The sequence below is a fragment of the Suncus etruscus genome, chromosome 10 (assembly GCF_024139225.1).
Source record: "Suncus etruscus isolate mSunEtr1 chromosome 10, mSunEtr1.pri.cur, whole genome shotgun sequence".
Classification (NCBI taxonomy): Eukaryota; Metazoa; Chordata; class Mammalia; order Eulipotyphla; family Soricidae; genus Suncus; species Suncus etruscus.
Genome location: NC_064857.1, coordinates 22,625,629 through 22,650,951, shown reverse-complemented (window position 1 = coordinate 22,650,951; position 25,323 = coordinate 22,625,629). Strand labels below are relative to the sequence as shown.

The window sequence follows — 25,323 nt, the reverse complement described above, 5'->3', positions numbered from 1 at the left end:
ATGGGGGTTCGAGGACCAGCAGGTAAGGCATTTGCCTTTTAAAGGACCAACCTGTGTTTGATCCCAGCAACACATGATTTTCCACTAGGATTGATCTGAGAATAGAGCCAGGAATAAACCCATAGCACTACCCAGTGTGGCCCCAAGACAAAACAAGTAAGTGCCTACAAATGTTGAAGAGAACAGGGAAATGATTAAAAAAACTGGAGCTCTTATCTTACATGTATAAGACTCTAAATTCAATCCCCAGCATTCCATGCTCTCCCCAAGCACCACATCGTAAGGAGTCTCCCACCAAAATGTTTTGGCAACACTTTCTATATTAAATTATATAAATCAATTTTCCCCATAACTTTTTTTTTTCAGGCCACACCCGTTTGATGCTCAGGGGTTACTCCTGGCTAAGTGCTCAGAAACTGACCCTGGTTTGGGAGGACCATATGGGACGCCGGGGGATCGAACCGTGGTCCTTCCTTGCTAACGCTTGCAAGGCAGACACCTTACCTCTAGCGCTACCTACCTCTCTATAACTTTTTAAATAAATAGCATGCTCATGTCAGGGCCAAAGAAATAGCAAAGGGTTGAGATACTTGCCTTGCATGTGGTCAACCCAGGCAAAATATCTATTGCTAAACATGGTTCCCTAAACCCTGTCAGGAGTGATATGAGCAAAGTGCTCAGAGAAATTTTCCAGGGAACTGATCTATACAATACAACTTCTTTTATTTGGTTTTTGGGTCACACCTTGCAGCGCTCAGGGGTTACTTCTGGCTCTATGCTCAGAAATCACTCCTGGCAGGCTCGGAGGACTATATGGGATGCCGGAATTCGAACCACCGACCTTCTTTTTTTTTTTTTTTTTTTTTTGGTTTTTGGGCCACACCCGTTTGACGCTCAGGGGTTACTCCTGGCTATGTGCTCAGAAATTGCCCCTGGCTTGGGGGGACCATACGGGACGCCGGGGGATCGAACCGCGGTCCTTCCTTGGCTAGCGCTTGCAAGGCAGACACCTTACCTCCAGCGCCACCTACCCGGCCCCACGAACCACCGACCTTCTGCATGCAAGGCAAATGCATTACCTCCATACTATCTCTCTGGCCCCCCACATACAACTTTTTTTTCAGGCCACACACACCCATTTGATGCTCAGGGGTTACTCCTGGCTAAGCGTTCAGAAATTGCCTTTGGCTTGGGGGACCTTATGGGACTCCGGGTGGGGATTGAACCAAGGTCCTTCCTTGGCTAGCGCTTGCGAGGAAGACACCTTACCTCGCCGGCCCCCCACATACAACTTTTTATGAAAAAATCCTTTTAAGGGGGCTGGAGAGATAGCATGGAGGTAAGACCTTTGCCTTGCATGCAGAAGGTCGATGGTTTGAATCCCAGCATCCCATATGGTCCCCCGAGCCTGCCAGGAGCGATTTCTGAGCATAGAGCCAGGAGTAACCCAGTAAGCGCTGACAGGTGTGACCCTAAAGCCAAAACCAAAAAAAAAAAAAAAAAAAAATCCTTTTAAAAAAGTATTATTTTGGTTTGGGGCTATCACCGACTTTTAAGGAAATCAAATACCAAGAATTGAACTCAGGTGAGTTGCATGCCAAGGCAAGCACTTTAATTATTGTATTATCTCTCTGACCCCAACATACTTGCCTACCAGTTTTACTCATAAGGTTTACACACTGGTTTATTGGGGGATCCATCCATATAAAAGGGTATTTAGAAGTTACTCCTGGAGTAATGATAGTCAGGAGACTAAGTGGAATACGGAACTGAACCTGGAACCCCTGAAACCATAGCATGCAAAATGTGTTCCAAGGGCAGTAAAACAGACTGAGTTCATGCTTTGCTCCAAGATCCATCACCTGCACCGCTGTGGGTGATGCCCAAGAACAGCTCACTCAGTAGCAGGCCAAGAACTGCCACATATTGCTCTCTTCAAAATTTCAAAATAAATAAAAAGCATGCCAAAATAACAACATCATCATCATTATATCAGTTACTCATAATAAAAGTTCTTTAGCTAAATAGTAACATGCTGAAAACTGCCTTTTTAAAAGCTGTAACTAAATCAAGGTCACAGAAATTTTTGAAGTCAAATGACAAAAAGATATCAGGATATGTACACATACACAAAATACATACAAACCAACAGTTATACTGATATCAAGTAAAATTGCTTTTAAAGTCAACAATACTGAAAGATCAAAAATAAATGTTAATGGGTCGGAGTGGTGGCGCGGAGCGGTAAGGCGTCTGCACTGCCTATGCTAGTGCAGGACAGACCAAGGTACAATCCTCCGGCGTCCCATATGGTCCCCCAAGCCAGGAGCAATTTCTGAGTGCATAGCCAGGAGTAACTCCTGAGCGTCACCAGGTGTGGCCCCCAAAAAAAACAAAAAAAATGTTAAAGCCAAAGACGGACTCAGCACATGTTCTGCATGCCAGAAGCCTGGGTTCGATTTTCAGCACTACATGGTACTCGGTTGGGAGTCAGGAGCAAGCCCTAAGCTCCACTGTGCATGGCTTCCCCCCTCCAAAAAAAAAAAAAAATCACTAAACAAACACCAAAACAAAATACATCAGGCTGAATAAACTATCACAAATCCAATGTGTACAGCACAGGTATTCTACAATGGGAAGATGTCTATGGGTGCGGGAGTGGGTATTAGACCATACCCAATGGCACTCCAGGCTTACTTCAGGCTCTGTGATCAGGGACCACACGTGATAAAATGAGCATGGGTGACATACAGAACAAGTTCCTCAATCAGTTTTTTTTGGGGGGGCCACACCCAGTGATATTCACGGGTTACTCTTGGCTATGTGCTCAAAAATTGCTCCTGGCTTAGGGGATCATATGGGAAGCCGGGGAATCAAATCGCGATCCGTCCTAGGCTAGCATGCAAAAGCAGACACCTTACGCCCTGGCCAACATCTCCGGCCCCAGTATTTTTTTTTCCTTTTGGTTTTTGGGTCACACCCAAAAACTCCTGATTAGGAGATCACCATCAACCCTGGCGGAAATCAGGGAACCATCTGAGTGAAGAGACTCAAACCCAAATTGGCTGTGTGCAGAGCAAGTGCCATACTCATTGTACTATTACTCCAGGACCCAACTCAGTGCTTTTAAACTGCTTGGCTTGGAGCTAAAGTACAGCAGAAAAAAGGGTAAGTCTGAGAAGCTGGTGGACATGGTCAATGGGTTCAATCCCTGGCATCCCCTGGGACAAATCTGGGTTTGATCCCCAGCATCCCATAAGGTCCCCTGAGCCTGCCAGGAGTGATTTATGAGTGCAGAGCCAGGAGTAACTAACCCCTGAGTGCCACCAAGTATGGCTCCAAAACAACAAAAGACAAACAAAAAGTTTGGGAAAAATAATATTTCAACACCAATCCCATGACCAGTGTCAACTCTCATCACCAGTGTTCCCAGACTAGACTATTCTCTAGTCCCAACCAACCTTTTCCAACCCTGCCTGCCACCTTGGCAAGTACAATCAAGTCCAGTAGTTTCAGCTTAGAGTTCAGCCTGTGCTTTGGATATATAGCTATAGTACTCTCCTGCATCAAATTTGAACTATTTTAAATAACAAACCTCAGATGAAAGAGACAGTTCAAAGTATACTTTGTATGTTGGCAGTCAAAATTTGATCCTTGGCACTAATATGGAACCAGATATGTTCTCAAAACACTGCCAGGAGAAACTGGCATACAGCTGAAAGTAGTGCCACCAAATGTGATCTCAAACCCACTGAATAACAAAATAAATAACTAGCTTTTCTCAGGTAAAATGTGTAACACTTGTTCCAAATGCTCTCCAAAAACTAAAGATAAGTTTCCTTCCAAGCAAAAATGCTAATACAAAGAATATAAACTGTCAGCTTGTTTACCCATTTTTAACCAGTAACTAAATTAAAAAAATCAAAAACAAAAAACTGTCCCTATAATGAATTTATGGTCCTTCGAGTTAGATCTCAGAGAAAGAAAATTCCTACCTCCATTTCCCATCTCTGGACCCCGTGCACTATACAGAAAGTTTTCTCATAATTATCAATTTGGTTTCTAATTATTTCATCACTCCCATTCTATACCTCATTCCCTTTTGTCATAAAACAAAAATGCAGCATTTTAAATTTTCTGAGCCACACCCAGTTGGTGCTCAGGACTTATCCTGGCTCTGCACTCAGGAATTATTTCTAGCAGTGCTAAGGGGAACCATATAAAATGCAGGGTATAGAACCTGGATCAGCTGCATGAAAGGCAAGCACCCTGACCACTGTAGGATCACTCCTGCCCCTCAAATTTATTTTCTATCTCTATCCACTCCTTTCTTCCTTTTTTTATTCTGGTGGGAGAAGGGAGTTTGGGCCACACCCTGTTGTGCCAAGATCAAACCCGAATAAGCCAGTCAAGAAAAGAGCTATACCTGCTACACATTTTCCAGCTCCATTCCTTCCTTTCTTTTACTATCACAAAACTCCTAGAATATAGCCAATGTCCACTGCATCTACTTCTACAATACTTTCCAAACATAAAGTCCAGTATAGTTCAAACTTATTTGGCCCACCACCCTTTCTTAGAGGGGGAAATATTCAGCATCCATCAGGAAATCTAACTCATTTATGTTAAGGACCCCACTCCACTGCACCAGAGGCCGCCACAATTCTTCTGGGACTGTTACATCACCACACACACAAGACACACACGACACTCCTCCCACGCCCAGAGAAAAGTGTTACCCACTTCAGAAAATACAAACAAAATTGACATAACTATCAACTCTATGAAAACAATAAATATTGGTATGCAAAATAACAATTCTATACTAGAACTAGACATTTTAAGAAAACTACAGCATTCTACACATGTACATGTAGCAAACATTGCAAAGCAAAGTTTTAACAAATAAAATTAAATAATGTATTCAAATAATATGATACTGAGGGTCCTCTGCATAACCCCTCAAGTAGGGTTGGTTTATCAGTCGTTCCCCAACAACAACAAAAAAGTCAGACTCTGGATGGAAGAGACAGTACAGTGGGTAAGCTGCTTGCCTTGCATGTGGCTGACTAGGGTCCAATCCCTGGTATCTCAGACAGTTTCCTAGCCCACCAGGAGTGATTCCTGAGTACACTTAGGAGCAACCCTGAGCAATGCCAGGTGTGGCCCAAAAACAGAACAAAAAAAAAAAAAAATGAAAGTGAGACACTATATTAACAATCATGAAAGCAAAATCTCAGTAGTTACAAAAAACAAATTAAAGCAATCAAAGAATCATGCCTGATTAGAAAAAAATACTGCAGCCAACCCATTAGCAAACTGAGAAGAGAACTTTCTCAAATCTGACATTGGGGTTCCATGACAAATTCTTATTTATTTTTTATCTTTTCCATTTGAGTGTACAGAAACATACAGAGTTTGTATGCTATTTTATTCTTCATTCTTTTTGCGGATGTGGGTGCTGGGGGCTCTGCGCTCAGAAATCACTCCTGACAGGCTCAAGAGAGCATATGGGATGCTGGGGATCAAAGCCAGGTTGGCTCTGGTCAGTCACATGCAAAGCAAACACCCTGCAAACAAAGCTATCAATCCAGCACCTTACACTTCCAACTTACTAGTTCCTTTATTAGTTCTGGTAAGATTTTGTTAGTTTCTACAAAGATAACTTTCCTATTTTTCAATGTGAATGTCATTTATTTTATTAACCACTGTACTGGAATTTCTAGGACAATGCTGAGTAGAACTGATCAAGATGGACATTTCTAAACAAACAAACAAACAAACAAAAAAGGGGGTCGGAGAGATAGCACAGAGATAGAGTGTCTGCCCTAAGAGAAGGACGGTGGTATCCCATATGGTTCCCTGACCCTGCCAGGAGAGATTTCTGAGCGTAGAGCCAGGAGTAACCCCTGAGCACTGCTGGGTGTGACCCCCCCCAAAAAAAAACAAAAAACAAAGATGGACATTTCTGGGGCCGGAGTGATGGCGCAGAGGTAGGGCATCTGCCTTGCATGCACTTAATCCAGGACAGATCGAGGTTCAATCCCCCAGCATCCCAGATGCTCCCCAAAGCCAGGAGTGATTCTGAGAGCATAGCCAGGAGTAACCCGAGTGTCATCAAGTGTGGCCCAAAATTAAAAAAAAAAAAAAAAAAAAGATGAACTTGTTTTAATTTTAGGGTTTGGTAGGGGCCGGGAAGGTGGCGCTAGACGTAAGGTGTCTGCCTTGCAAGCGCTAGCTTAGGACGGACCGCGGTTCGATCCCCTGGTGTCCATATGGTCCCCCAAGCCAGGGGCGATTTCTGAGTGTATAGCCAGGAGTAACCCCTGAGCGTCAAACGGGTGTGGCCCAAAAATCAAAAAAAAAAAAATTTTAGGGTTTGGTTTTTGGTTTTGAGGTCATACCCAGTGGCACTCAGGGGTTACTCCTGACTCTCCGCTCAGAAATCTCTCCTGGGGCCTTCGGAGGACCATATGGGATGCCAGGATTTGAACCAGGGTTTGTCCTGTGTTGACTGCATGCAAGACAAAAGTCTTACGCTGTGCTATTGCGCTGGCCACTCTTTTAACTAGAAAAACATGTTTAATTTAAATATTTAAGTCAAATGTCAATAACATAAATATATATACATATATATTTATATTTATATATAAAACATTTATATATACATTTATATTTCTATATAAAACAAATTTTTGAGAGAAAAAAATGCAAAATGCAGTAAAAAATACAGCTATTTTCATATACTCTGCTATTACATTGGCAATTAAAAATTAAATAAGAAATGACCCCATTGGGTCTGGAAAGATAGTACAGCCATTGAAGTGCTTGCTTAGGATGCAGCTGACCCAGAATCCATGATTGATCCCAGAATTCCATGATTCCTCAAGCTCACTGAGTACCCAATAGGTGTGGCTCCCAAGGACCCCAAATAATACTACAATGCAAGTCCAAGTCCAAAAGTGACTACAAAGAGTTTGTTCAGGGGCTGGAGTACAGCAGGTAGGGCACTTGACTCGCAGGCAGCTAATTCAGGTTTAATCTCCAGCATTCCATATGGTCCCCTGATCATGTCAGGATTGACTCCTGAGCACAAAGCCAGGAGTGACCCCTGAGCGCTTCCGATGTGGCCCAAAAACAAAAAAAAAAAAAAAGAAAAGAAAGAGAGACAGATTCAGTAGTTCCAGGAAGTAAGCCAGTATTTACATAGTAGCAGTATTGCTCATTTCAAGAACAGATTAACTGAGGATCAGAAAAGTTGAACCTGACTGAGAAATTTTAACAGAATGATGCAAAACTTAGAATATACTTTAAAATGGGAGATGCTGGAATTTAAATAAATAGCAGTGGCATAGAACAACGCTTCTTATCAGGGGGTCACTCCAGATGGTGCTGGGAGGGCCATGGGTGAGTAGGGCTCAAACCCAGTCTTTTTACGTGCCATCTTTCTGATCCTAGGGCAGGACTTCTTAATCTTTCTCCACTTACGACCTTCTCTCCTAATAAAAATGTCATTTTTCTAGTTTTGGGGGTCATGTTTGGTGCAGTTCAAGAAACCATGAGATAAACCATGGGTAAACCCAGACATCAGCCTGCAAAGCCAAGGCTCAACCTTCTAATGTAGTTCTATCCCTCTTTCATTTTTTTTTTTTTGGTTTTGGGCCACACCCGTTTGATGCTCAGGGGTTACTCCTGGCTAAGTGCTCAGAAATTGCCCCTGGCTGGGGGAAACCATATGGGACGCCAGGGGATCTAACCATGGTCCTTTCTTGGCTAGCACTTGCAAGGCAGACACCTTACCTCTATCGCCACCTCACTGGCCCCTGTAGTTCTTTAATTCCTAACCCAAGAAAGTCTGATGTGGCCCTGGATATAGGATAGGAATACAAATCAAAGATTTATGGTAATGAATCATGAAGAACTTTCTTATAAAAAAATGTGATGGGCTCTCAAGCAGTGCTCAGGGGTCTTCAAGGACATTCAGGGAGTGATGGTAGGCACTAAGTCAATCATATACAAAGTTATGCATCAGAATTGCTATACTGTCTCTGTGGCCCCTTAAACCTTAAGAGTTGAAGAGACAGAACATAAAATAAAGTGCTGGGGCCGGGCGGTGGCGCTAGAGGTAAGGTGCCTGCCTTGCCTGCGCTAGCCTAGGACGGACCGCGGTTCGATCCCCCGGCGTCCCATATGGTCCCCCAAGCCAGGAGCGACTTCTGAGCCCATACCCAGGAGTAACCCCTGAGCGTCACCGGGTGTGGCCCAAAAACCAAAAAAAAAAAAAAAAAAAAAATAAAGTGCTTATTTTGCACACAGTCAACCCGTGTTTGATTTCTGGCACCACATTATGGTTCCCTGAGCACTGCCAGGAGTTAGTTACCTGTGAGCACAGAGACAGGACTAAACCCTGAGCACCGTTGAGTGTGTTCACTCAAATAAGTTTTTGTTTAGTTTTATTTTCGGAGAATCACAGCCAGCATTGCTCAGGACTTACTGCTAGCTCTGTGCTCAAAGATCACACCTGCTTGGGGAACCTTATGGAGTGTTAGGGGTAAGCCAGGTCAGCTGCATGTAAGGCAAGAGCACTACCTACTGTACTATCTCCCCAAATAAAATGTTTAAGTTGCAGAACTGGAGAGATAAAGACATCTGTACGTCAGAGTCTTTGGATGTACACTACATGGTCCTGAGCACCTCTGGGATTGACTCCCAGGCACCACTGGGTGTGATCCACAAACAAGATGGTAACTATTCATATACAACTCAAAAAATTCAAAATATAAAAGTTGGAAGGTGAGCTGGATACACTACAGGGTGCTTGCCTTGCAAGAGGCTTAGCTGGTTCTGATCCCAGAGGATCACCACTCTGATGTGAGGGAAGCAGCCTGGAAAATGGCGAGCATTTAGGGCATGGCCCCAAACAAACAAAAATATCAGAAGGTTGTCTAAGAGTACTGGCAGAGAAGTAACCACCGGATTGATAACTGAGCCTAGAGGCCTGCCCAGCACCCACAATTTTTTTTTTTTTTTGTTGTTGTTGTTGTTTTTGGGTCACACCCAGCAGCGCTCAGGGTTACTTCTGGCTCTATGCTCAGAAATCGCTCCTGGCAGGCTCAGGGGACCGTATGGGATGCCAGGATTCAAACTACCACCTTCTGCATGAAAGGCAAATGCCTTACCTCCATGCTATCTCTCCGGCTCCCCAGCACCCACAATTTAAATATTTTATTCAAGAATCCTCCTCCACAAATAGCTCTCATGACAGACTTTGTTTCTTTGTACAAAGAAAGCCACCAAAAGAAACTTCACTAAATCACTTCAACAATGGCTACTACTTACAGAAATGGGTGTTCTTTGTTAGAAATATGACTACTGATAACAATATATTTGCTATCTATTTTATTCTAAAGTCACTTCATATCTACTCAAACTCAGTCTAAAGTAGAGGTCCCCAATTTGGACTTCCTCCCTCTCCAGAAAAACTCAGCATAACCCTAGAAATCCACCTCTGTGAATGAACCAATTGCAACAGAGGCTATTATTTCAGCCAGCTGGATCTTTCCAGCAACACCACTCCCCAAGAGTGCTTTCAACCTCTTTGGGAAACATTGGTGGATATCTGGTCCAAGAAAATGTATGAGTTTTGTTTTGGTTTTTAAAATCAATTTACAAAATTTGCATAAACTCAAATGTAGTAAAGATGAGTTCTCAATTTAGATTGCACATTACAATTACTGAGGAATTGAGATAAGAGTCCAATCAATTCCCAGGACACATGCTAGAGCAATTAAATTAATCTTTGGGGACAGTAGGTTGCTTTTTGCTGGTTTTGTTTCTTGGCCACGCCCTTCGATGTTTAGAGGTTTCTTTTGGCTCAGCACTCAGGAATCACTACTAACAGATGCAGGGGACCATTTAGGTGCAGGGAATTGAACCTGGGTTGGCCCAGTGCAAGGCAAGCACCCTACCCAAAGGTTGCTTTTTGTTTTTCTTTTCCCTAAGCTTTAGTTCAAGTGGTTTCAAGAAAATGCCAATAGTTGAAAACCATCAACTCAAATTTTGCATACAGGCAACTCAAGGACCCTGGATTTAACACCACTGGGGTCAGATGGGGGTGAGGGCTAAGTGGTTAAACTGGTTGCCTCCAAGTGACTCCCAAAGCTATCTATAAGTGTTAAGCACTATACTTGCTCTGACCATCTGCAATCCTGCTATTTCTTTCTTTTTTTTTTTTTTTTGCTTTTTGGGTTACACCCAGTGACCTCAGGGTTACTCCTGGCTGGCTAAGTGCTCAGAAATCGCTCCTGGCTTGGGGGACCATATGGAATGCTGGGTGGAGTGCTGTGGGGAGTAAACCAAGGTTCGTCCTGGATTGGCTTCGTGCAAGGCAAACACCCTACTGCTGTGCTCTCACTCAGGCCCAATCCTGCTATTTCTGATCCCTGACTATGCAAACTATTTCTGGCATACAAGGGCTGTTCGCCAGTACACAACAAAGCATGTGTGACTCCCCATTACAGCATCATCAACAGAGGAAGGGAATGGGGAAATGAAACAAAACTATTTAAGGGACTGATACAGCGGATAGGGCTTTTGCCTTGCACGTGGCTGATCTGGGTTCAATCCCTGACATCTCATATGGTACTCCCTCAAGCACAGCAGGGTGTGACAACACCCAGGTGGTCTGGCACCACTGAGCAGTGCAAAAGCGAACTCTTTTGGGGAGTGGTAAATGAATAAATGTGGTGTAACTGGCATAAAATTTTGCCAAATTCTCAATTTTGACAAGAAAGGGCAAAGAACATATCTAGTAACTAGAAACCACAGTCTTTCCTGCAGTGTGGAAAGACAAGAGACAATCTCAAGACACACACTCATAAAGGAAACCTGGTTCTTCCCACTGATAACCAACATAGGACTAGGAAACAGACACAATATTTTTTTACATGAGTACTTGACAGGGCTACTTTAAAATGAAATGACCAACACATTCTAAAACATGAGTAACGACTCCAAAGATGTCTTGACAAGAAGTAGTTCACAATGTGAGCTCACCTAATTATATCCCTCTTTTACCAGAAATGACTATAGTCATTAAGTGGCAAAGCTAGAACTGAAATCAAGTTCTGAATCCAAAGACAGTGCCTATTAATTCGATTAACTAGACATTTATTAAATATCTACAATATTCTCTGCTGAGTTGTAATCAAAGGAAATAATCTATTGGTAGTATCTAATTATGGGGACCACAATAACCAGATGTTAGTGGGTTATTTTTTATAATGTGTAGTCAAAAAAAGTTTCTCTGAGAACACCACATTTGAAACAAAGATCTGACAGATAAAAAGGAAGTGGGCCATCCAAATATGTAAAGAGAAGTCCAAGCACCCCTGAGCACCGCCGGGTGTGGCCCAAAAACCAAAACCAAAACCAAAAAAAAAAAAAAAAAACAAGAGAAGTCCAAGCAGAGCAAACAACAGGGGCAAAAGACAGGAGGCAGAAAGTAGTATGAAAGCGAATAAAAGAGATGTGAAATAAAGCCTTCAAGGATACAATTGAGAAATCACTGTAGAATCTAAAGAGAAGTGGCATTTGCTTTGAATGCTTGAGGGAAAAATACAGCAAAGGAGCAAGGACATGAGTAAAAACCAGTTATGAAGCTGATATAAAATAGGAGGATCATATGCATCAGAGTAACTAACTCATGGGAGTAAATGACTGGATTCTGGATATAGTTTTAAGGTAAAGATAATAAAATATGCTTATAGTTTTACCACGGAATAAAATGAAGGTTTACTTTTGAACAAATGGGAATAATAAAGTTGCCATGAACCAACATGGGGCATACAGCACAAAGTTTGGGCAAATAAAATGTCAGAGGAGTGTTAATAAATTTTGTCTTCATTATTAACTTCGTTATTTACTTGTTACACAATAAGTGGTAAATTAGGGGCCTGAGTGATATGATAGCACAGTGGTAGGGCATTTGCCTTGCTTGCAGCCAACCAGGATGACCCTGGCTCAATCTCCAGCATCCTATTAGGTCCCTGAGCAAGCCAGAAGCAATTCCTGAGCCAGAGCCAGGAGTAAGGCCCTGAGGATCTCTGGGTGTGCCCCCCAAAACAAAACAAAACAAAACAAAGCAAACAAGTGGTATATTAAAACACTTTAGAAACTCGAGAGCTATAAGTGGGCAGGGTGCCTGCCTTACACATGGCTATACTGGGTTTAACCCTGGTCCCCCATAAGACCCTCAAGTCACACCAGAGGTGTGATCAGAACCAGGAGCAGGCATAAACACTGCCAGGTGTGGCCAAAGAACATCAAAATCAAAAGGTCTTTTTGTTTCTAGATTCTAGGTTTGTCATTTTACATAAGCAAATGAATGAGATTAGACTTTGTCCTAGAATAAAGTATCTCAAAGGCTTGCACCGTTGATCCAGAACTGCACTCGTAAGTAAAATCCATCCAACAAGAATATTTTTCATGTGGCAAACATGAAGAAGTATTCTGTAGATAATCTAAATAATGAAGCAAGCAGCAAAGCTTTCAAGATGCAATGATAGTACAGCAGGTCGGGTGTTTGCATTGAATGCAGCTGACCCAGATCAGATCTCTGCGACTTCACATGATTCCTGACTCAACTGTGATCCCTGAGCTCAAAGCCAAAAGCCGTAAAAACAGCCCAAGCACAGGGAAAATGATGATGGGAAATGGAAAGACAGTGGGCTGAACTCTTGCACTGCATGCACCTACCCAGGTTTGATTCCTGTTATCCCATATGGTATACTATCTGGCCCCCCAAGCTTGCCCGGAGTAATAGCTTAGTGTTGAGTCAGGAGTAACCTGAGCACCAGGTGTGGTCCAAAAAACTTTTTTTTTTAATTTAAACATTGTGGTTAAAGGATTTTCATAATACAGTTTTATTTTCCACAGATAAAGTTGTTCATGATTTAGTCATACAATGTACAACAACTTTCAACAGTGCACTTCTCCTACCACCAGTGTCTCCAGTTTCTGTCTCACCATCCCTGATGCCCTTTCCCCTTCCTGTCTCTGGAGCTCCACTCTTTCTCTCCCCCCCCCCTTTTTTTCTTTTTTTTGGTTTTTGGGTCACACCCAGCAGTGCTCAGGGCTTATTCCTGGCTCCAGGCTCAGAAATTGCTCCTGGCAGGCACGGGGGACCATATGGGGCACTGGGATTCGAACCGATGACCTCCTGCATGAAAGGCAAAGGCCTTACCTCCATGCTATCTCTCTGGCCCCTCCCCACCCTTTTTTGACTGTGATTTGCACTACTGTCTAATGAAAGGGTGCCATGCTGTCACTTTATCTCCTTTCAGCACCCAGTTCTTGTCTATAGTAACCAGTTCCAACTACCACTGTCATAGTGGACCCTTTTCAACTCTAACAGCACTCACCATTCTTCATAGTTTCTTACCAAGTACTGGTCCTCCTGATCCTCATCCCTATAGTCTGTGGATTTTACCATACTATCTTTTACTTTTCTAATACCCCATAGATGAGTGAGATTATTATATATACATATATATATACACATATATAATAATAATTTTTCATTAAAAATTTTAAGTTTGGGCCCGGAGAGATAGCACAGCGGTGTTTGCCTTGCAAGCAGCCGATCCAAAACCTAAGGTGGTTGGTTCGAATCCCGGTGTCCCATATGGTCCCCCGTGCCTGCCAGGAGCTATTTCTTTTTTTTTTTTCTTTTTTTTTTTTTTGGTTTTTTTTGGGCCACACCCATTTGACGCTCAGGGGTTACTCCTGGCTATGCGCTCAGAAATCGCCCCTGGCTTGGGGGGACCATATGGGACGCCGGGGGATCGAACCGCGGTCCTTCCTTGGCTAGCGCTTGCAAGGCAGACACCTTACCTCCAGCGCCACCTACCCGGCCCGCCAGGAGCTATTTCTGAGCAGACAGCCAGGAGTAACCCCTGAGCACCGCCGGGTGTGGCCCAAACACCAAAAAAAAAAAAAAAAAAAATTTAAGTTCATTAAATTTTGTGCCAGAAAGATACTACAGCATGTAGGGCACTTGCTTTGCACATGACTGACACAGGTTCGATCCCTGGATACCATATGCTTCCTCGAGCTCCACCAGGAGTAATTCCTGAGCGCAGAGTCAGAAGTAACTCGATATGGCTGGGTGTGACACACACACATACACACAAAATCAAGATGCAATAAAACTCATCCAGTAACTATTTAATTTAGAGAAATGTTATACAAAAGTATAACATTTTCAAAGATGCCATATGAGCTCGACTTTTTATTACTTAATTTTTGAGTCAGACCCTGCAGTGCTCCAGCTCCAGGGTCACACTCCCAGGCGCTGGGAGGAGGCCACCAGAGTATTAAAGACCCAGGTCTTCCTATATGCAAAGCATGTACTCTGCCCAAGAGCAAACTATTTACCCAATAGTATTTCTTTCTTGTTTTTATTTGGGGGCCACACTGGCAGTGCTGTGGTTCAATCTAGCAGTGCTGGGTAAAACCCAGGGCACCAGCACACAAAGAGGACCCAGACCTTTGAGCTATCTCCCAACTCAGATTACATCTACTTTCAAAACTTTCCCTGAGAATCATCTTTAATAGTTGCTAGTGAAGGGATTGGAGCACTAGTACAGCAGGTAGGACATGTGCCTTGCGCAGTCAACCTGTGTTCGATCCCCAGCATCCCATATAATTTCCTGAGAACCATCAGGAGTAATTCCTAAATGCAGGGCCAGGAGTAACTTCTAAGCATCACCAGCTGTGGCCCAAACAACTCCCCCCTCCCCCGCAGGAGTTGAATTCATAATTTTTTAATCAGTATACAATTATATGCAAAAGAACTTCTAACTTGGGCCAGAGAGACAGGACAGCAGTAGGGCATTTGACTCCCAAGTGACTGACCCAGAACCAACGGTGATTGGAATCCGGGCATCCCAGATGGTCCTCTTTGCCTGCCAGAAACGATTTCTGAGCATAGAGCCAGGAAGGAGTAACAACCCCTGAACACCATTAAGGTGTGGCCAAAAAAAAAAAAAAAACAAGGAACTTCTAACTGGTGGTGGTAGAGGTGATGATAGGGAAGTAATAAAGGTTGGGGCCACAATCCTTTGTGCTTAGGAGATGAGGTAGTGCCAAGGAAGCAAACCCAGGCCTCTAGCATGCGAAGCCTGCACTTAATTAACCTTTTGAGCTATCTCTCCAGCTACAGAGCTCGGGTTTCTTTTTTTTAATTCAATTTTTTTTATTAAATCGCTGAGTTTTTAACAGTTAAAAAGTTATTGATAGGGCCCGGAGAGATAGCACAGCGGCGTTTGCCTTGCAAGCAGCCGATCCAAAACCTAAGGTGGTTGGTTCGAATCCCGGTGTCCCATACGGTCCCCCGTGCCTGCCAGGAGCTATTTCTGAGCAGACAGCCAGGAGTAACCCCTGAGCAACGCCGGGTGTGGCCAAAAAAAAAAAAAAAACAAAAACAAACAAAAAAGTTATTGATAGGGGCCGGAGAGATAGCATGGAGGTAGAGCATTTGCCTTGCATGCAGAAGGACGGTGCTTCAAATCCCAGCCTCCCCCATAGAGTCTCCTGAGCTTGCCAGGAGCAATTTCTGAGCATAGAGCCAGGAGTAACTCCTGAGCGATGCCAGGTGTGACCCAAAAACCAAAAAAAAAAAAAAAAAAAAGTAAATAAGTTATTCATAGTTGAATTTCCGTCATACCATGTTCCAACACCCATCCCTTCACCAGTGTTAATTTCCCACAATCAATTTCCCGTTTCCCTCCCACCACCCCCATCATCCCTACACAGACTGACTCTGGCTAATGCTTTACTTCTCTCAAAAGAGCTTGGTTTCTAATCAGAATTTTGCTACTGTTGAAAGCTTCTTATAACTTTTTTAAAAATCATAACTGGGCTGGAGAGATAGCACAGCGGTAGTGCGTTTGTTTGCCTTGCATGTGGCTGAACAAGGATAGACCTGGATTTGATTTCTGGCATTCCATATGGTCCCCCTGTGCCTGGCAGGAACGATTTCTGAGCGAAGAGTCAGGAGTAACCCCTGAGCACCAGTGGGTGTGGCTCAAAAGGCAAAGGAAAAAAAAAATCATTACTGGGACATGGCCAACCTGTGTTTGATCTCCAGCATCCTACATGGTTCCCCTCAAGCACCACTGGAAGTAATTCCTAAAGGCTGAGCCAGGAGTAAGTCCAAACACCACCAACTGTGGCCCCAAAACCAAGTAAGTAAATAAATCATTCCTTACTAAGAATTACATTTGAGCCTGAGAGGCTTCTGCACTGGAGAAGTGGCTTCTCCACTGCATGTGGAGGCCCAAGTTTCATCATTGGCATCAATGGTCCATTGAAGCACAAAGGCAGGAGTAGTCCCTGAGCACTATAGGAAATGGTTCCAAAAACAAATCAATAACATAAATACTTCTAGTAATAGTCACTCTGTCACTATCAGAATGAAATAGGATTTTCTACCATTCCATTTATAAAGCTGAAAAAATAATCCAAAGGGATAAAATGTGAGAATGGAGACAAATCATCATGCAACAAAAGCAGCAGGTCCACCAAGTCGGAGCCCCAGCACTGCAAGGTCCCCACTGCACATCGAGGAGCAAGCCCTGAGCACGGAAGTCAGGAAGAGCACCTGAGCATTGACATGCAATCCAAATAAAATTCTGTGAACACCTAATTTACTGTTTGTTTATCATTTGCACGGAACATCTCCCATTCAACCTGATGCTGTTCCCCTTTTCCCTGTGGCACCTTGCCCCCAATAACTCTAACAGCCCTATTCCTAGCTAGAACATCCAGGCCACCTTGCTCAATGCTGTCATTTTTCCTAGAATCCAAGATGGCAGTCAATTTCCTAACTTTTGATCATGCTATGACCCTTCAAAATGACATTAACAGTCATGGTATATATCTAGTTGTTATGACAACAAGACTACAATAGTATAACTGCGATGACGAACCTGTCCTTGCCTGAGAAGTCCTTGCAGCCGGCCCACGGGAAGGTCCGCAATTAAGATATGCAGTGCGTGCTGTATAGTTTTTAGATACTAAAATCTTGTTATTAAGGTTTAATTGACGTGCTGGCACTTTTGAGGAAATTCTTTGGTTTTGTGCAGCAGTTTGGGCACTACGGCTCAAAAAGGCTAGCCATCACTAATATATAAGAATCATAATTCACCTCTTAATCACTACAATTACTTGAGGAAAGAGCAGAGTTGTAAATAACCTCCAAATACTTTATTTCTAAGTCATTTAAAAAAAAAATAAGACCACATTCACAGTCTATTTCCTATTACTGCAGGAGCAAATAGTACAGCAGGTAGGACACTTGCCTTGCTCACGGCCAGCCTGGCTGGATCCCTGAACACAGAGCAGGAGTAAGTCTTAACTACCACCAGGTGTGGCCCCCAAAACCAAAATAAATTAAGTATCTTCTGTTGCCAAATCTGTCTCATCTAGCTAGATCAAGGTTAAAAGAAAAAAGAAAAGAAAATACAGAAAAATGTCAGAAGGAATTAACCATTTCTCACAATTACGAATCTTTAAAAATAAGGGCAGGGGTAGAGCAATAGCTGGCAGGGCATTTGCCTAGCACTCGGACAACCCAGGTTTAATCCCTCAACATCCCAAGCCTGACAGGAGTTAATTTCTGAGTTCGGAGCCAGGAATAACACCTGGGTACAGCTGGGTGTGGCTCAAAAAAAAAATTTTTTTTTTTTGGTTTGGGAGCCATAACCTGCGGTGCTCAGGGGTCACTACCTGGGTCCATATCAGGTGCCAGGAATCAAACCCAGGTTAGCAAGGTGCAAGGTAAGCAGGCTACAGGGTGCTGAAAACTGCAGGTGTAGACCAGAAACACAAGCAAAATAGCTAGATCAGGGGTCTCAAACTCAATTTTACCTGGGGGCCGCAGGAGACAAAGTCGGGGTGATCCTTGAGTGCAAAGTCAGTAGTAAGCCTTGAACACTGGGGAGGGGTGTGACCCAAACAACTAAAACAAAACAAAACAAAAAGATTCCTCTAGGGCAGGGCTACAAATGTTGTATGGAGGGCCAGAGTTTGAGACCCCTGAGCTAGATCCTTGAATCAGAAAATACATCTTTTGTTAAACCAGGCAAGCAATTGTCAATCCCACTTCCTAAAGGGGTAGTGTGTAGCCCCAAGCCTTTAATTCTGCATGGGTTAGTGACTAGAGTACCCTACCTAAGAAGAAAGGAGTTCGCCCCCAAGAATGGCTTGATGAAGACACATTTTAATAGTACAATTAGAATTAAGGGAGGGTTCAAATGGATTTTTTTCAATATATTAATTTCTTTAAAAATCATTCAGGCAAGGTGCTGTTAAAAAAAATCACTTTTTGGGGTCGGAGAGATAACACAGCGGTGTTTGCCTTGCAAGCAGTCGACCCAGAACCTAAGGTGGTTGGTTCGAATCCTGGTGTCCCCCGTGCCTTCCAGGAGCTATTTCTGAGCAGACAGCCAGGAGTAACCCCTGAGCACCGCAGGGTGTGGCCCAATAAAACAAAACAAACAACAACAAAAAAATCAGTAACTACCGAAGAGATAGCATGGAGGTAGTGCATTGCTTTGCATGCAGAAGGGCGGTGGTTCCAATCCCGGCATCCTATATGGTCCCCCGAGCCTGCCAGGAGTGATTTCTGAGCTCAGAGCCAGGAATAACCCCTGAATGCCCTATTAGGTTTGTCCACAAGTGTGAATTACCAAAAGATCTAAGGTAATTTTGATGTTGAATGCTTTTCTAATATGATCTTTTCTTTTTGGAGTAACCCCTGAGTAACCCCACCAGGTGTGGTGGAAAAACAAAAACAAAATAAAGCAAAAAAAGAGGATTAAGTACAAAATAAAAGTAATCATGTAAAAGATAAAAGTTATGGGTTGACTAGAAACAAAGACTTTCATACTACTACATTCTAAAGAAATGTTTCAATAGTGAAGTTTGCCTTCAATAACATTTCTACAACTTGAGCAGACTGTATTAAATAATCAACATCCCTAAAATACTAACATTAAAAACATGTGAAACACTGCTTAGTGAGACACACCCCCCCCCAAAAAAAAAAGGCACGAAGGACAGGAATGGGAAGGTAGTAAAGAGTCAGGTCCAACGACAGAGCACACTTGCCTCACATGTATGAAACCCTAGGTTTGATTTCTAGCACTGGAGGAAAACTGCTACGATTTTTCATTTAATGTCAGTTTATTTGCTTGTTTGCTGTTGAACTTCACCCTGGCTCTGTGCTCAGGAAGCCTATGCTTGTCGGCGATCAAACCCAAGTAGGCCTCATGGAAGGCAAGTGCCCTGGTTGCTATATTCTCTCCCCCTCTCTCCACTTAATGTTTTAAGATTCCAAGATTCTTTTCTTTTTTTTTTAAGATTCCATGAATCTCAAAAGTAAATGATATTTACGTCTTTAACACCTTCTAATATGAAATTCTGCCATGAACCTACCAATCTCAGGGAACAGTTTTTAAAACAAAGTCTAACCATTTAAGTTTACTTGGTCATGCGTGCCTTTGTTCAACAATAGAATGGGAAAATAAAAACCACAGGTGAGAACATCTCATCAAAGGGTTCACACAAGTCTGAAAAACCACAGGCTTGGCTTAATGAATCAGCACTACTCTGGCTTGCAGGACTTCAATGCAAGAACCTGCCTGGCATCATTACACCAATTCCCATGTTTCGGAGCCAGGTGCTTCCAACCCTCCAACAGCCTTATCCACCCACCTCGATGTGGAATTCAAAAAAATGTTCATGTGCACGAAGTTCTGAAATAAGGGTAGGGGGGCACACATAAGTGTGCTGAAAGGCTACAGGAGAGCAGTTAACATTCCCAACTTTAAAATAGTTTCTACAGGGGCCAGAGAGATAGCACAGCAGTAGGGTGTTTGCCATGCACATGACCAACCTATGTGGTCCCTGGAGCCTACCAGGAGCAATTTCTGAGCACAGAGCCAGGAGTAACCCCTGAGCACCGCCTGGTGTGAACCAAAAACAAAGTAAAACAGCTTCTAAAATAAGAAACTGAAAGGGGCTGGAGCAATAACACCAACAGGGTAGGGTATTTGCCTTGCACATGGCTGACTTAAAGGTCTGATTCCGGGATCCATATAGTCCTCTCAAACCTGCCAGGAGTGGTTTCTGAGCACATACCAGGATAAAGTCTTGAGCATCCCTGGGTGTACCCCCCACAAAAGAAATAAATTCTCTTGATTTTATTGCTCTGATCCTGATTTTTAACCAATTCAATTAATCAAATACTGTTGCCAGTATAATGTACATGTGTTTTCTTTTAACACAGCTTCTTTGACACCTTAAAAGGCAACTTCAGCAGCAGCAGCAGCAATCTCCAGATACTAGGTAAGAAATCAACTCAAAGCTTTTTAAGTAAATGGTCAAAGCAGCATTTACATTTTAGCATACTATTTCTAAGCACTCTACCTGAAATCCCCAAATTATGATTCCTAAGCTGATATTTTCCTCCTTGACATGATCACTTTTTGATGTGCAATTAACTCAAATATTGAGTTAATGTTAATTAACTCTAATAACTCCCTTCAACTAGCCTATTTTTCTGGTTTGGTTTGGTTTTACTTTGAGGCCACATTCAGCTACGCTTAGGTTTTACTCCCGGCTCTGTGCTCAGGGATCACTCCCGGTATCGGGTCAAGGGACTCTATGTCGTGCCTAGAACTGAACCAAGACAGGCCACATACAAGACAAGTTCCCTACTTGGGCCTTCCACTAGCCTACCTTGTCTGTTTCTGATACTTGCTGTAATCCCAGAACCACGAGAAGTATCTAACACAGCGAGCCCTCAATAACTAAAGAGTGAATGAACAAACCTCACAATTTAGTTGTAGCCTTAAGTGTAACTTGAAAAGAATTAAACCTTTCCTATGAAGACGGTTAGGAAAAAGCTTTTGTTCATCAAAGACACCGACTAACCACATGGATAGTGCTATATTAAAAAAACACTTTACTAAAATAGTATCAGAAAATCTGGGGGCCGGGCCGTGGCGCTGGAGGTAAGGTGCCTGCCTTGCCTGCGCTAGCCTAGGACGGACCGCGGTTCGATCCCCCGGTGTCCCATATGGTCCCCCAAGAAGCCAGGAGCAACTTCTGAGCGCATAGCCAGGAGTAACCCCTGAGCGTCACAGGGTGTGGCCCAAAAACCAAAAAAAAAAAAGAAAATCTGTATCAGATTTAAAAAATACAAATAGAGGGAAAGATTCCATTTTAGTTAAGAGAAACTATTGTTTTCCATTCCTCTAATCAAAAGCACAAAGGATTAAAAAGTGGTAAGACAGAGGTGGTACACTGGACACAGGAAAATGCAGTATTACACTGGCAAGTTCTTTTTTTTTTCCACTACCTTAAGTCTCCATGTGAACTTCAAAGTTATCAACCTAAATTCTCTTAACGACTCAGTTTTAAACTGAATCCTGAGGGACCTGGAGCATTTGCTTTGTGTGCTGAAACCCTTGGTTCCAAGGTACCACATGGTCCCCTAAACACAGCCCTAGAGAACCCTTGGGTGTGGCCCTAAAACAAAACTAAAAATGAAACTTCCCTCTTCGAGATACATCAAGTCTAACGTTAACAAGCGTGCTAGTTATTCCCCCACCTTCTGTTGTCAAATCAAAAATGTTGGTCATTTTCATCTCAAGTTTTAGCCTTATAATTTTCATCTGGCCTAGCTATATACAGTTCAACCTGTGTTCCACAGTTCCCTTTTCTGGCCTCACATGATGAAACTCTTCTAAGGCCTCTGGGAACACTGGTGTATAGTTTCCTGAAATTGTTCTCTCCTTTTTTTATCTTGGACATCTCTTCAGCTGGGGATGTTATATGCCAAGTTAAGTTTTGTTTTTCTATTCTGCTGGAAAAGTCCAAAGGGGAAATAAAGCTGAGTAAGGTACAAAGTATACTGTAGGAACGAACTTTTGGAGTACAAGTACAAAGAGAAAGAGAAGGTTTCTCCGGGAAGCAAAAGTGATGCGTGAACTCCAAGGACCATTCGACCTCGTGCAAGTCTGCAGGGAGCTTGACTGGGGGGGGGGGGGTGTCAAATGACATGCAGGCGGCTCAGAATGCAGAGTCCACCGCCACAAATGGCAATTGTGGTTGTCATATTAGCCTGAACCCCACCCCACCCCTGCCCCAAACTCGCGGCCCTTGGGGTAGTGGAGAAAGAAAGACAGGCGGGGAGTTGGAAAGCCAGAAAAGCCCTGGTGGTGGTGGTGATGCTGGGGGAACCCGGGCTTGCACACAAGGCACCCAAGGTCCTTCTCACCCGAGGAGAAGGGCAGGGGGCTAGCAGTGTCTTTCCTCCAAGGGTGGGGTCTGGGAGGAAAATAAAAGGAATAAAAATAATAATAGAAATTTGTAAGCGAGCTGAACCCGGGAGAGTGGGGCCTTGAAGTAATAAAAATAATAAAGATTTGTAGGCGAACTAGGAGAGTGAGCTGAACCCGGGCGAGAGAGGGGTGACTGCAGAAGAGCCGGAAAAGACTGTCAGGGAGTGGGGGCAAGAGGGGGGCAATTTCGGTTAAAGGGAGGCAGCAGGCCGAGGGAAGAAGGCGGGCGAGGCGAGGCGAGGCGAGGCTGGGGGCCCAGTCCTTGGGTTGGGGAGGCCCGAGTCCAGAGTCCCAGGCGGCGGCGTCTCTCGGGGATGTCTCTCGGGGATGTCCGTCCCGCGCCCCCCCTCACGAGCCCCCCCACAGACACACAGGCACAGCCTCAGTCCGCCCCGGATCCGGTGACGACCACCGGTGACGACCACCGCGGGGTGCGGCAGCTGTTTCCGCCCCCGGCCAGGCGGGGACCACTGGGGGGGGCGTGGAGAGGAGTGTGGGGTGCGGGAGGGGAAGGGCATCCCCGAGGGGGGAGTGGTGTGTGTGTGTATGTGTGTGTGTGTGTGTGTGTGTGTGTGTGTGTGTAATGAGGGGAAAGGGTGTGTGTGTGTGAGTGGGTGGGGGAAGAGCATCCCTGTAGGTGTGTGTGTGTATGTGTGTGTCCAGAGGGAAAGGGGAAGTGGTGTGTGTGTGTGTGTGTGTATAGTAAGGGGAAAGGGCAACCCCAGGGTGTGTGTGTGTGTGTGTGTGTGTGTGGTGTGTAGTAAGGGGAAAGGGCAAACCCTGAGGGTGTGTGTGGGGGGGGGAAGAGCATCCCAGTTGGGGTGTGTGTCGGTCATGTGTGTGTCTATGTGTGTGTGTGTGTGTGTGTGTGTGTGGTGAGGTGAAAGGGCATCCCTGAGGGGGAAAGTGGGGTGTGTGTGTGTTAGGGGAAAGGGCAGCCCCAGGGTGTGTGTGTGTGTATGTGTGTGTGTATGTGTGTTTATCACGGGTATGTGTGTGGGGAAAGGGCATCCCCAGGGAAAAGTGGGGTGTGTGTGTGTGTGTTAGGGGAAAGGGCATCCCCAGGGTGTGTTGTGTGTGTATCACGGGTGTGTGTGGGGAAAGGGCATCCCCAGGGTGTGTGTACGGGGGGGGGGGGGAGGGCATCCCTAAGGGTGTGGGGGGGGGCATGAGAGGAAAGGACATCCCCGAGGGGGGCAGGGGAAGCGGGTGTGCGTGCGTTAAGGAAAAAAGGCATCCCTGAGAGAGAGAGAGAGAGAGAGAGAGAGAGAGAGAGAGAGAGAGAGAGAGAGAGAGTGTGTGTGTGTGTGTGTGTGTGTGTGTGTGTGTGTGTGTGTGTGTGTGTGTGTGTGTGTGTGTGTGGTGTGTGCGCGCGCGGAGGGCATCCCTGAGGGGGCCGCGGTGTCCGTGTCCGTGTCCGTGTCCGTGCGTGTGTTCGCCGGAAGTGGAGCTGGCTCCTCACGCCCGGTCCTCACCTGCACGGCGCCGCCGCCGCCTCCGCCTCCGCCTCCTCCCGAGGCAACTTTCTCCCGGCTCCCGGCTCCGCGTCCGCCGACCTCCACGCCCGCCCCTCCCTCCCTCCCTCCCTCCCGCCTCCCCCCACACGCACGGACTCCCCCAAACCGAGCCAGGCCCCTCCAGTGCCGAACGGGGTGCTCCCCCCGCGCCCACAGCCGCCCGGACGCCGCCCCGTCCGGCCACTCGCGGCCCCTCGCCCGCGCCCGAGCCGGCCGACTCCCCTCGCTCACCTGCATTGACGCCATGATGGAAGCATCCCCCCTCAGGCCGGCGAGGCCGCAGACGCAAGGGGCGGAGCCGACGCAAGACGTCACGCCGCCGCCGGAAGCGGGGGCGTGGCCTCCGCGCTGGGAAGGGTGGCGAGTGCGGCGATTGGTCGGCATAAAGAAAGGAGGCGGGGCTATGGGCGTGAGGGGCGTGGCCAGAGGTTCTGTGGGTCAGGCCGAGCTCTCAGGCGCTGTTTGTTTGGTCGCCTCGCCGCTGCTCGGGTGTTGATTGGCTGACATTGAGGCGCGGGGCGGGGCGAGAAGCGGGGGCGTGGCCTGCAACTCTGTCAGGCCGCTCTCTCAAGCGCTGTTTTGTTTGGTCGCCTCGCCGCTGCTCGGGTGTTGATTGGCTAGCACCAAGGGACGGGGCGGGGCTAGAGGCGTGAGGGGCGTGGCTTGTGATGCTGGGTGGCTGGCTGGCTGCGCTCCCAGGCGCTGTTTGTTTGGTCGCCTCGCCGCCGCTCGGGCGTGGATTGGCTGGCGCCGGGAGGGGCGGGGTTAGGGGCGGGGCCGGCGGCTCGGGTGTCAGGCCGCGCTCTCAGGCTGTTTAGTGAGCGCACTAGTCGCTTTGTTGTCTATCAGCTGACTGACCTGACTAACTGCAGCAGCTTTTATTTTTATTTATTTATTTATTTATGTTTTGGGGCCACACCCAATATACCTATAAATATTTATTTTATATTTTATATTTATTTTATATATTTATATATTATATATTGCTATATATAAATGTATATATTGGTATATATTTATTGGTATATATATGTTAAACATATACTTATTTATTGGTATATTTATATATACATATATATAAGAGAAATGACCATATATTGTATTACTGATCTTTTTTTTTTTTTTTTTTTTTTTTTTTTTTTTTTTTTTTGGGCCACACCCGTTTGATGCTCAGGGGTTACTCCTGGCTATGCGCTCAGAAATCGCCCCTGGCTTGGGGGGACCATATGGGACGCCGGGGGATCGAACCGCGGTCCTTCCTTGGCTAGCGCTTGCAAGGCAGACACCTTACCTCCAGCGCCACCTACCCGGCCCCTGTATTACTGATCTTACCCTAGTGGATTATTGTATCCCGGGGCAGGAACGATAGCATGGAGGTAGGGCATTTGCCTTGC

The 25,323-nt window shown here is 45.0% G+C and overlaps 1 protein-coding gene across 1 annotated transcript in view; it reads right to left on the bottom strand.

Annotated features, from left to right (window-relative positions):
* UBE2W (ubiquitin conjugating enzyme E2 W) overlaps window positions 1–24,196 on the bottom strand; it is a 63,829-nt gene extending 39,633 nt beyond the window's left edge. Inside the window, exon 1 of the mRNA XM_049781851.1 lies at window positions 24,161–24,196. Within this exon, the coding sequence (XP_049637808.1) occupies window positions 24,161–24,175 (15 nt within the window). The 5' untranslated portion in view covers window positions 24,176–24,196. The remainder of the gene's footprint in view (window positions 1–24,160) is intronic.
* Between the last annotated feature and the right edge of the window lie 1,127 nt (window positions 24,197–25,323).